This window comes from Marmota monax, unplaced genomic scaffold (assembly GCF_021218885.2).
Source record: "Marmota monax isolate L192 unplaced genomic scaffold, Marmota_monax_Labrador192_F-V1.1 WCK01_AAM20220418_F8-fsc00046, whole genome shotgun sequence".
Classification (NCBI taxonomy): Eukaryota; Metazoa; Chordata; class Mammalia; order Rodentia; family Sciuridae; genus Marmota; species Marmota monax.
In genome coordinates this window covers 10,838,469-10,851,708 of record NW_026692486.1, presented here as the reverse complement: position 1 = coordinate 10,851,708, position 13,240 = coordinate 10,838,469, and the positions used below count along the sequence as shown (strand labels likewise).

Genomic DNA, 13,240 nt, shown 5'->3' with positions numbered 1-13,240 from the left:
TGGAAGTTCTCCCTCTTTTTCTATTTCCTGAAATAGCTTGAAAACTATTGGTATTAGTTCTTCTTTAAAGGTTTTGTAAAACTCCGCTGTATACCCATCCGGTCCTGGGCTTTTCTTAGTTGGTAGTCTTTTGATGGCTTCTTCTATTTCCTCAATTGATATTGGTCTGTTTAGGTTGTGTCTATCCTCCTGACTCAATCTGGGCAGATCATATGACTTAAGAAATTTATTGATGCCTTCACTATCTTCTATTTTGTTGGAGTATAAGGATTCAAAATAATTTCTAATTATCTTCTGTATTTCTGAAGTGTCTGTTTTGATATTGCCTTTTTCATCCCGTATGCTAGTAATTTGAGTTCTCTCTCTTCTTCTCTTCATTAGCATGGCTAAGAGTCTGTAGATCTTATTTATTTTTTCGAAGAACCAACTTTTAGTTTTGTCAATTTCAATTCGTTTTGATTTGACTATTGTTAAGCGTGAAAGATATGGATCTAAATTCATTCTTCTACATATGGATAGGCAGTTTTCCCTGCAATATTTATTAAAAAGGCTGTCTTTTCTCCAACATATATATTTTGACACCTTTGTCTAATATGAGAAGGCTGTAAAATTTGAATTGTCTCTGTGTCTTCTAGTCTATTCAATTGGTCTTCATGTCTATTTTGATGCCAATACCATGCTGTTTTTTAAAAAATATTTTTAGTTATACCTTTATTTCATTTATTTATTTTTTTAATGTGGTGGATTTTTAATGTGGAGGATTGAACCCAGTGCCTCACACATGCTAGATAAGCACTCTACCACAACCCTAAATCCTTCGTTTTTGTTTTGTAATTGCCTCCTGCATCACTTTTCTTATTTAGAGTTGCTTTTGCTGTACTGGGTCTCATATTCCTCTAAATGATTTTTAGGACTGGTTTTGTTTTTTTCTAGTTTTGGGAAGAATGCATTGGTATTTTGATGGGGATTGTATTGAATGTATTTGTCCTTTTGGTATTATGGCCATTTTGGCTTTATTAATTCTACCTATTCAAGGACACAGGAGATCATTTCACCTTCTGAGGCCCTCTTCAATTTCTTTCCTTAGTGTTCTATAGTTTTCATAGTAGAGATCTTTCACCTCCTTGGTTAGCTTTAATTCCCAATTGTTTTTTTCTTTTTGAGAGTGAAGGGGATTATTTTTTCTGATTTCTTTCTCAGCTGTATCAATTTTGGAGTATACAAAAGCTATTGATTTGCAAGCATTGATATTGTATTCTGCTACTTTGCTAAATTATTTGTCAGCTCTAGAAGTCTTGTGGTAGAATTTTGGGGTGTTCTAGATGTAGGATTAGGTCATCAACAGTGATAGTTTGACTTCTTTTCTGATTTCTATACTTTAATTTACTTTTTTGTTTGACTGCTCTTGCTAGAGTTTTGAAAACAATTTTGAATAGAAGTGATTAGAATGTACATTCTTATCTTATTCCTGATTTTAGAGGAAAATCCTTCAGTTTTTCTTCACTCAATATCATGTTGGTTATGTGTTTGCTGTATATAGCCTCAGTGGTTATTATATTTTATCAAAGGCCTTTTCTGCATCTATTGAGATTATCATGATTCCTTTTTTTTTTTTTTTTGGTACTGGTGATTGAACTCAGGGGCACTCAACCACTGAGCCACATCTTCAGCCCTATTTTGTATTTTATTTAGAAACAGGGTCTCACTGAGTTGCTTAGTGCCTTGCTCTTGCTAAGGCTGGCTTTGAACTTGGAATCCTCCTGCCTCAGCCTCCCAAGCCACTGGGATTATAGGCATGCCCCACTGCACCCAGCTGATCATATGATTCTTGTCCTTAATTCTATTGAACTGGTGAATTACATTTATTGATTTCCATGTTGAACCAACCTTGGATCCCTGAGATGAAGCCCAGTTAATCACAGTGTATTATCTTAATATGTTTTTGAGTGTGGTTTGCTAACATTCTATTAGGAATTTTTGCATCTGTGTTCATCAGTGATATTCATCTATAGTTTTCTTTCCTAGATGAGTCTTTGTCTGGTCTTGGCATCAGGTTTATACTGGCTTTATGGAATGTTTTGGGGGAATGTTCCTTTCCTTTCAATTTCATGGGGTATACTTCTTTTTGTGGATGAGGTTGAACTTGTTGATGAGAATAAGAACAGGTTCCATCTGATTATGAGACTGTTAGAAGCATATAAAGCAACTAACTCGAAAAGTAGGTTACTTGATTCTTGATAAATATATAAAAATGTTATTATTCTATCAGAGTTTGTTCAGTTCATTTAATTTCTTCAAGCTCAGTTTCCTTGTCGGTAAAAATGGGAACAATACTCATTTTATAGTATTGCTGTAATGATGAACTGAGATGTTTGGAAATGACACAATGCCTGGCACATAGTAGCTCAGTGAAGTTCATTCATTAGCTCCTTTCCTTTTTTCTGTTCTTTCTCATGACTACTACTTTGTTGATCTCTTTCTAATAGCCTAATCACAAAGGAACTGACTACCAAAGAACATACTTTTTCCTATTCCCTCTATTTTTTCCTTCATTTACTTCCTTTTTACTTTCATACTATATAGATAATAAGCTTTTTTCCCTTCAAACTCTTTCTTACTTTTCTTGGGTTTCTGTCTTAGTCCACTTTGTTGCTATAACAATGCCTGAGACTGAGTAATTTATAAGGAAGAGAGGTTTATTTTGGCTCATGATTCTGGAGGCTGGAAAGTTCAAGAACATGATGCTAGTGTCTGCTTGCCACATGCTGATTCAACTCATGGTAGAAAGTAGAGATGCAAAAAGGCAGGCGAAAGAGGCAAAGCATACTGTTAGAAAAGAATATGTTTTTGCAGTCCCTTGAGGGGGAGAAATCACTCCTGGGAGAAAGGCATTAATCCTTCTCAAGAATCTAATCATGTCTTAAAGGCCCCGTCACCTCTCAGCACTGTTACAGTGGGAATCAATTTTCAGCATGAGTTTTGACAGGGACAAACCACATTGAAACCATAACAGTTCCCAAGAGACTTCTCTACTTAAATATTTTACTGTAGTGTGAAGTTTAACATCTCAAATCTTCTGAAATCATTCCCTTAACTTTCAGATAAGTTCATTTACTCATTTACCCATGGTCTAATCAAAGCATCTTTTCCTTCTCTAACCCATTAATTCAAGCTCATATTTTCTAACAAAACATCATTGATTAGGGCTGGGGTTGTAGCTTGCCTCACATGTAGAAGGCACTGGGTTCGATCCTCAGTACCACTAAAATAAAATAAAGGTATTGTGTACATCTACAACTAAAATAAATAAATAAATAAAAATATCATTGATTAATCCTGAATAATTCTTTCACTCCATTTAACCATATATTCTGTGACTCTAAAAACTTGTCTGCTGCATGCTAATGGAACACTTTTGACATTTGTAAACCATGATTTATTTCAGGCTTTTGAGTTACATCTTTTAAATATTCTATGGTATTTAAAAAATTTTTTTTTCATCAGTGCATCTATGAGGGGCTTAAGAAAAGGAACTTCTTGGGCCTGGGGTTGTGGCTTGGTGGTAGAGTGCTTGTCCAGCATGTGTGAGGCACTGGATTCAAGCCTTAGCACCACAAAAATAAATAAATAAATAGATAGATAGATAGATAGATAGATAAATTAAAGTATTGTGTTCATATACAACTAAAAAAATTTTAAAAAAAGAAAAGAATTTTTTTTCTCTTTTATGTGAGCCAAAATCTGGGAGACAGTATGGAAATTCTCTGATGATTGATTAAAACCATATAGATAAGCTTTAAAGTTATCTTTTATTTCCTTCTTCCTGTCTTTTCCATTTTTCTTTCTCTTTCTGGAGGAAGAAAGATATTATCCATTTGACTTTGCTTTTTTGTTTCTAATTTTTTAGATGGCTGTATAGGTTTTTGATAAACCTTTGAGCAGCCTTTTTTCATTTGAGTTAGCTCATTGATAAAGTGTTATGACACTGATTTAATGGATTAGAGAAACTGCCTGGATATGATCCAGTTTTTCAATAATAAGAAATTATGTCTTAGGGCATTTTGTCTCAGCATTATTGAACAAAAAACCTCAGAAAACTTAACAATTTCATTGCTGGGTATAAATGTTTTCTAAAAGATACTGTGTTTTATTTTGTATTAAATATTAAGCTACGATTTTAGTTGATTAAAAAATCATTCAAACAACACTCAAAATGAATCAACAATTGTAATAAGAATTAATTTACTATTTAATAATATAAGTTATTATTAAATAAAAAGTTAAATTTAATAAGAAATAAATTAGTAAGAATTAAATTTGTATTGATAAGAGAATTGAAAAGTTGCAGTAAAGAGAAACATAGAACTTACATTTAGTCATTTGACTTATATAAGTTTACTTTTCATATTATATTTTTATCTTTTTTCTTATAGGGTCTTAAAGGATATCCAGGGCTCCCAGGGCACCGTGGTGAACAAGTAAGTATTTTCTTTATAAGACTTATATCTTCTCCAGTATAAGTTACATTTTAATGTACTCTTTTGAGAGATAATTTCTCTCTACCTTTTCATTTTTATTCTCAGTGATTTTGGCTCTATTTAATACAAGACATCCTTTTAATTGATTAGTTGTAGATTTTTTCCAAAAACATTTAAAACATAATATTTTACTATTATTCAATTTTACTATATATATATATATATATATATGTGTGTGTGTGTGTGTGTGTGTGTGTGAGTGAGTGAGAGAGAGAGAGAGTGTTTTTCAGAACACTAGTTCTTAAACTTATGTCATTCACAGGCCCCTTTGAGAACCTTATAAATGCTGTAAACCCTTTCCAGGAAATACACATATCCCTGATTTTTTATACATTTTCAGGGGCTTTTCTGTTCACTAAACCTAATTAATGACTGTTAATTCCCTGACACTTGCATAAGAGAATCAAGTAAATTTTAATAATTATTCAGTTTAGAATGGTACCTATATTATTGTCCATAATATACGTGCACCCTATTTAAAAGCCAAAATAATTTTGGAACTGTTTAGTTTTTGATCATGTTTTTGCTTCTCACTATCACAGGAAAATAATATACCACCATGTCATAGAATAAAACAGAGTCCTATCTCTCATTTTCAACATAGAATATACTAAGCCATATGAATAAAAAGGGGACAAAAATAGAGTTTATAAGCTAATTAAGATAATGGATAGAATTATCAAGATTCAACAAAGAGCTTCAGGAAGCCCTAAAGGGAAGTCCAGGAAGAAGTGATGATTGGTCCCTGAGGAAAAGATCCAAATGAAAAAACAAAGCCAAGTTTTTCATTCACTCATTTAAGTGGGACAGTATACGGTCCAGTCCTTGAAACACAATTTTACAAGATTACTAGACATGGCAATTACTAGACTTGGCAACCAAACCAATATGTGTATCTGTAAAAGGTGCAATCTCAGTTTCTTGAAGATCAAACAAGTGCCAAAAAGCATTTGAACATTAATGTGGAAAAAAATATGAGAACTGGTAGGAATTAGTCCCTAGGGAAAAAAAGAAAATCCTTAGAATACTGTTTTGGCAGAAAAGTATGGATTTCAATGAAGGAAACCTGATATTTCACAAGTCAGTGAAAAATTGGCCATGTGTCAGTATCGACCTGTTCTCTCACAATTGCTCTAATACCTAGTTCTTATCATGTACATGTTATTACTCTTAGGGTAGATGTTTTCTAGAAGAGTCTGAAATCAGTTTTAAATGTTGTAAAATATATTTTGGAATCAGTTTTTTTTTCTATTTGTTTCTAAAGAGAAGAGCCAAAATTTGAGTTAACTTTGAGGAACAACTGAAATGATTTTGCATTTTTAACTGTGAACATATCATTGACTATAAGAGAAGCATAACTTATTTGCTAGAAGACATTCATTTCTGAAAAATTTGTAAATAAATTGGTCAGTAAACATTTGGTAAAGCAATTATATCATCTGTATGAGTTGTAGTAATAAGAGCTCTTTAAGCCCCTATTATTTGCCAGGTGGTACTTCCACCAATGACAACTTATAGTAGTATAATTATTTATTCAATATTTTACATCCCCAGTACCACCAAAAAATATTTTACATACATTAATTAATTTAATACTCAACAACACTTGTTATTGCAGTTACTTCCACTTTTAAAGATGTTTCTATACGATTTTTTTTCTATATAATAATTTCATGACTTAGTTATTATTCTATTTTTTCATTTTTTTATTTTTAATTTTAATTTGTTACATATGACAAGAGGATGCATTACAATTCATATTATGCATATAGAGCACAATTTTTTATATCTGTGGTTGTATACAAAGTAGAATCACATCCTTCATATCTTCATACACATACTTAGAGTAATGATGACCATCGCATTCCGCTGTCTGTCCTACCCCTATGTCCCCTCCCTTCCCCGCCCTCCCTTTTTCCCCTTTTCTCTATCTAGAGTTCATTTAATCCCCCCACCACACACACCTGCAGCATATTATGTATCAGCATCCTTAAATCATAGAAATCATTCAGCATTTGCTTTTTTGGGATTGTCTAATTTCATGTAGCATTATATTCTCCAACTGAATCCATTTACCTGCAAATGCCATGATTTTATTCTCTTTTAATGCTGAATAATATTACATTGTGTATATATACCATATTTTCTTTATCCATTCATCTACTGAAGGGCATCTGGGTTGGTTACACAGTTTAGCTATTTTATTATGAATTGTGCTGCTATAAATATTGATGTGGCTGTGTCCCTGCGGTATGTTGTTTTTAAGTCCTTTGGGTATAAACTGAAGAGTGGGATAGTTGGGTCAAATGGTGGTTCCATTCCAAGTTTTCTAAGGAATCTACATATTAACTTTTCAGATTGACTGTACCAACTTGCAGTCCCACCAGCAATGTATGAGTGTGCCTTTTTCCTGAAATCCTCGCCAAAACTTATTGTTGTTTGTATTCTTGATAGCTGCCATTCTGACTGTAGTGAGATGAAATCTTAGAGTAGTTTGGATTTGCATTTCTCTAATTGCTAGAGATGTTGAACATTTTTTTATATATTTGTTGATTGATTGTATATCCTCTTCTGAGAAGTGTCTGTTCAGGTCCTTGCCCATTTATTGACTGGATTATTTTTTTTAAATTATTTTTGGTGTTGAAGACTTTTGAGTGCTTATATTCTAGAGATTAGTACCTAACGGATGTGCTTGTCATAAAGATTTGCTCCCATTCTGTAGGTTCTCTACTCATGTCACTGATTGTTTCTTTTGCTGAGAAGAAGCTTTTTAGTTTGAATCCATCTCATTTATTGATTCTTGGTTTTAATTCTTGTGCTATAGGAGTCTTATTAAGGAAGTAGGGGACTAATCCAACATGATGGAGATTTGGGCCTACTTTTTCTTCTATTAGGTGCAAGATCTCTGGTTTAATTCCTAGGTCTTCGATCTACTTTGAGTTGAGTTTTGTGCATGGTGAAAGATAGGGGTTTAATTTCATTTTGTTGCACGTGGATTTCTAATTTTCCCAGCACCATTTGTTGAAGAGGGTATCTTTTTTCCAATGTATGTTTTTGGCGCCTTTGTCTAATATAACTGTAGTTATGTGGGTTAGTCTCTGTGTCCTCTATTCTGTACCATTGGTCTACAAGTCTATTTTGGTGCCAGTCCCATGCTGTTTCTTTTACTGTTGCTCTATAGTATAGTTTAAGGTCTGGTATAGTGATGACACCTGCTTTACTCTTCTAGCTAAGGATTGCTTTAGCTATTCTGGGTCTCTTATTTTTCCAGATGAATTTCATGACTGCTTTTTCTATTTCTATGAGGAATGTTGTCGGTATTTTAATTGGAACTGCATTAAATCTGTATAATGCTTTTTGGTAGTATGGTCGTTTTGACAATATTAATTGTGCCTATTTTTGCCTATCCAAGAACAAGGTAGATCTTTCCATCTTCTAAGATCTTATTTAATTTCTTTCTGTAGTATTTTGTAGTTTTTATTTATTCTGTAGAGGTCTTTCACATCTTTCATTGATTCCCAAGTTTCTTTCTTTTTTTTGTTCTATTGTAAATAGGTGGTTTTCCTAGTTTTTCTTTCTGAGGATTTGTCACTGATGTCCAGAAATACCTTTGATTTATGGGTGTTGATTTTGTATCCTACTTTACTGAATTCATTTGCTAGTTCTAGAAGTTTTCTGGTGGATTTTTTTTTGGGCCTTCTAGTTAGAGAATCATATTGTTGGCAAATAGTGCTAATTTGAATTCTTCTTTACCTATCCATATCCCTTTAATTTCTTTCATCTAATTGCTCTGGCCACTGTTTCAAGAACTATGTTAAATAGAAGTGGTGAAGGAGTGCATCTCTGTCTTGTACCAGTTTTTAGAGGGAATGCTTCCAGTTTTTCTCCATATAGTATGATGTTTGCCTTGGGGGCTTAGCATAGATAGCTTTTATGATGTTGAGATATGTTTCTGTTATCCGTTGTTTTTCTTAGTGTTTTGAACATGAAGGGGTGCTGTATTTTGTCAAAAGCTTTTTCTGCATCTATTAAAGATGATCATATGGTTTTTATCTGTAAGTCTATTGATGTGATGAATTATATTTATTGATCCCGTATGTTGAACCAACCTTGCATCCCTGGGATGAACCCACTTGATTGTGGTGTACGATCTTTTTGATATGTTTTTATATTTCATTTGCCAGAATTTTATTGAGAATTTTTGCATCTATGTTCATTAGAGATATCAGTCTGAAGTTTTCTTTTTGTAATGTGTCTGTGACTGGTTTTGGAATCAGGGTGATATTGACCTCATACAATGAGTTTGAAAGTGCTCCCTCTTTTTCTATTTCGTGAAGTGAATTGGAGATTGGAATTCGTTCTTTAAAGGTCTTGTAGAACGTGGCTGTGTACCCACCCAGTCCTGGGCTTTTCTTGGTTGGTAAGCTTCTGATGGAGCCTTCTATTTCATAACTTAAAATTGATCTGTTTAAATTGTGTATATCATCATGATTCAATTGAGCAAATCAGATGACTGTAGAAATTTGCTGATGCCTTTGATATTTTCTATTTTATTGGAGTACATGTATTCAAAATAATTTCTAATTATCTTCTGTATTTCTGTAGTGTCTATTGTGATATTTCCTTTTTTAATATGTATGTTAGTAATTCGAGTTTTCTCTCTTTTCCTATTCATTAGCATGGCTAAGGATCAGTCAATTTTTTCTTTTTTCAAAGAACCAACTTTTTGTTTTGTCAATTTTTCAATTATTTCCTTGGTTTCAATTTCATCTCTCGTTTTAATTATTTCCTGTCTTCTACTGCTTTTGGTGTTGATTTGTTCTTCTTTTTCTAGGGCTTTTATATATAATGTTAAGTCATTTATTTGTTGACTTTTTCATCTTTTAAGGAATGAACTCCATGCAAGGAACTTTCCTCTTAGAACTGCCTTCGTAGAGTCCCAGAGATTTTTGATATGTTCTATCTGTATTCTCATTCACCTCTAAAAATTTTTTAATCTCCTCCTTGATGTCGTATGCAACCTATTGTTCATTCAGTAGCATATTATTTAGTCTCCAGGTGTTGGAGTAGCTTTTATTTCTTATTTTATCATAGATTTCTAATTTCATTCCATTATGATCTGATAGAATACATGGTAGTATCTCTACTTTTTTATATTTGCTATGAGCTGCTTTGTGATGTAATATATGGTCTATATTAGAGAAGGATCCATGTCCTGCTGAGAAGAAAGTGTATTTGCTTGTCGAAGAATGAAATATTCTATATGTGTCGGTTAAGTCTTAAGATATTTATTGTATTATTGAGTTATATTCTTTCTTTGTTCAGCTGTTATTTGAACGATCTATCAAGTGGTGAAAGAGGTTAGTTAAAGTCACCCAAAATTAATTATTTATTTTGGTCTATTTGACTCTTGAACTTGAGAAGAATTTGTTTAATGAATGTAGATGCTCCATAGTTTGGGGCATATATATTTATAATTGTCATGTCTGTTGGCATATGGTTTTTTTGAGTAGTATGTAGTGTCCTTCTTTAACCCTTTTGATTAACTTTAGGTTGAAGTCTATTTTATTTGATATGAGGATGGAAACCCCTGCTTGCTTCCGCAGTTCATGTGAGTGGTATGATTTTACCCAACATTTCACCTTCAGTCAGTAGTTGTCTTTTCCTATGAGATGAGTCTCTTGGAGGCAGCATACTGTTGGGTCTTTTTTTTTTTTATCCAATATGCTAGTGTATATCTTTTGATTGCTGAGTTTAGTCACTAACATTCACGGTTATTATTGAGACATGATTTGTATTCCTAGTCATTTTTGTTTATTTTTGGTATTTAACTTGACTTTGTATCTTCTCTGATTAGTTTTTACTTTAGTGTAATACCTCCCTCTGCTGATTTTCATCATTGTTTTTCATTTCCTATTCATGGAATATTTTACCGAAGATGTCCTGTAGTGCAGGCTTTCCAGTTGTAAATTCTTTTAACTTTTGTTTATCATGGAAGGTTTATTTCATCCTCAAATCTAAAGCTTAATTTTGCTGGATATAAGATTCTTGGTTGGCATCCATTTTCTTTCAGAGCTTGGTATATGTTGTTCCATGTTCTCCTGTCTGGGTTGAAACATTTGCTGAGGTACAAATTGGTCTCCCCCTATATGTGATTCCTCTCTCTTGCACCTTTTAAGATTCTTTCTTTATTCTGTATGCTAGGCATTTTCATTATAATGTGCCTTGATGTAGATCTGTTGTAATTTTGTACATTTGGTGTCCTGTAAGCCTCTTGTATTCGGTTTTCCAATTCATGCTTCATTCTTGGGAATTTATTATCTCATTGAAGAGATTATGCATTCCTTAGGCTTGAAACACTGTGCCTCCCTCTATCCCAATAACTCTTATATTTGGTCTTTTGATGCTATCCCATAATTCTTGGATGTTCTGTTCATGCTTTCTTACTATCTTCACTGTGTGGTCAACTTTATTTTCCAGACCGTATACTTTGTCTTCATTATCTGACACTTTTTCTTCCAATGATTTAGTCCGTTGGTTATGCTTTCTATTGAGTTTTTATTTGGTTTATTGTTTTCTTAATTTCAAGGATTTCTGACTGTTTTTTTTTTCAGAGTCTCTGTCTCATTCTTGAAGTGATCTTTTGCTACCTATGTATGCTCTCCTATCTCTTTGTTGGAGTGATCAATTTTTGCCTGTATTTGCTCATTTAGGTCATTCTTTAATTCACAGATCATTTTAATTATGAACCTTCTGAAGTCCTTCTCTGACATTTCATCAACATTGCTATCCATGGGTTCTGTTATTGTGGTGTCCTGGTTTGTTTGGGGTACTTTTCTCCCTTGTTTTTTATGTTGTCTCTGTGTCTTCCTTTCTTGCAGTGTGGATCTGATATATTATAGTTTCTACCCTACATTCTTGTAGTTTCCCTGCAGATTATCTGTACCTTACCATGATGTTGAGCTTCCAGATCCTGCTGGTGCCCCTCAATATATGCTACTGCAACTAAAGGTGGTGGTGGCGATAGCTGAGGTAACTTGATATAATAGTGAAGGTGCCCCAAGGAGGATGCAGTGTCTTACAGAGATGGGGCTGAAAGGGTGGGCTTTACACTGTCTTTGGCATGCCTGCTCTAAGATGCAGCTGCCTCTATAGTCCCTGTCTACTGTTAAAAAAGATAGGGGCTACTGCGTGGGGAAAGCTATGGTGATGCCTGCAGTGTCCCAAGATGGAAGTGGGTTAGGCTTGGGCTGCCAGGTGTGTGAGGGAGGCTGTGGTGAACTAAGACCTACCCTGGGCCTGGATCCCACATATATTGGTGTGGGTGGATCTAGGCTGGGCTTGAGCTCCTGCGGTGGTCTGCTGGTCTGAAGAGGTAGTACTGTGTCGGAGGAGCTCAGGCAGGTGTCTCTGATGGCAGGATGGACCAGTGACTACTGTGAGCCTGGGTCCCTCACAGGTCAGTGTGGGCAGATCTGGGCCAGGCCTGAGCTCCCGTGGTATTCTCTGGTTATTCTATTTTATTAATGAGGAAATTGAGATATAGACATAGCAGTGCTGAAATTTTGAATGAAATCTGACCAACTCAACACAGGTATTTTAATGCTTAGAGTGATGTCGCAGTGTGGCTGGGCACAAAATCATGAGCCACTCAAGCAGGAACAAACTTTATTTTTTGAAACTGCCGCCAATGTTCTGTACGGGTCCGGGAAGATCGCGGATCCACACAGGCTGCGTTCTCCCGGTACTGCCAGAGGAAGTTCCTCCCCCGGAACTCCCTCCTACTGTACTTCCCCAACCAATGGGAACTCTCCAGGAGTCCTGTAGCAGGCCAAGGTGAACAGCAGGAGTCCAATATCCATATGAATGCAAATACTAACATAATCATATCATCTCAATGGCTAGCTGACATCACCTTTCAACCAAAAATGCCATGCATCATATACTTGGCTCTTAGCATTAATGGGTGGGTTTCCTAATTTCCTAATCCTAATTTCTCAAGGGACTAGTAATACTACTGTATTTCTGTTCTTCCATCCAATCTACAGATATGAGTAAGGCAACTTTTTAAAAAATCTCTTTTTGAGTGCAGAGTAAACTGAGTCATGGTAATCTTTTGAGTTTCTATGGTTGTTGCAGTGATTTTAGGGTGTGATTAGCTTGGAATATGTTTATACCTTATAAAGACTGCTGAAAATTTCCTTGTTTTCTGTTTAATGCTATTATAGCATAGGAGAATATAAACATGATGTAGAATTCTTTTTTATTTTTTCTCCATGTGACTGGAATGTATTAGAGCTTACATGTGAAAACTCATTCAAAATCAGATTTCATTTATGTCCCATTACCAATTAGCCTTTTATCAATGTCAATTGACCTAATTTGGCTAGGAAAGGAATGGGAAAGGGGGCTGATGATTGGCCTTAGCTGGATCAATAGTGATCTACAAAATAAAAGCAGTCTTTTAAATTTGTTTGACTCTTTTCTATTGGTGTACCCAAATATAAGGTTTTGTGAATGTCTAGATAAAGGCCTGTATATTTCCTAATTGTATAGAGCATAAAGGAAGGTAGTTATAAAGATGGTGGAACAAATCTCTCATAATTAGAAGATTTTCTTTAGACTAGTATTAGAAATTATTTGCATTTCACACTCAAACTAGGGAGGCAGCCTTGCATGGTGGTCTCTGGAATCAGAATTGT

At 34.4% G+C, this 13,240-nt stretch overlaps 1 protein-coding gene across 1 annotated transcript in view; it reads left to right on the top strand.

Moving 5' to 3' along the window:
- Positions 1-13,240, top strand: part of Col24a1 (collagen type XXIV alpha 1 chain) — a 393,162-nt gene that overhangs the window by 70,155 nt on the left and 309,767 nt on the right. The window contains exon 9 of the mRNA XM_046443140.2: positions 4,434-4,478. Within this exon, the coding sequence (XP_046299096.1) occupies positions 4,434-4,478 (45 nt within the window). The remainder of the gene's footprint in view (positions 1-4,433; positions 4,479-13,240) is intronic.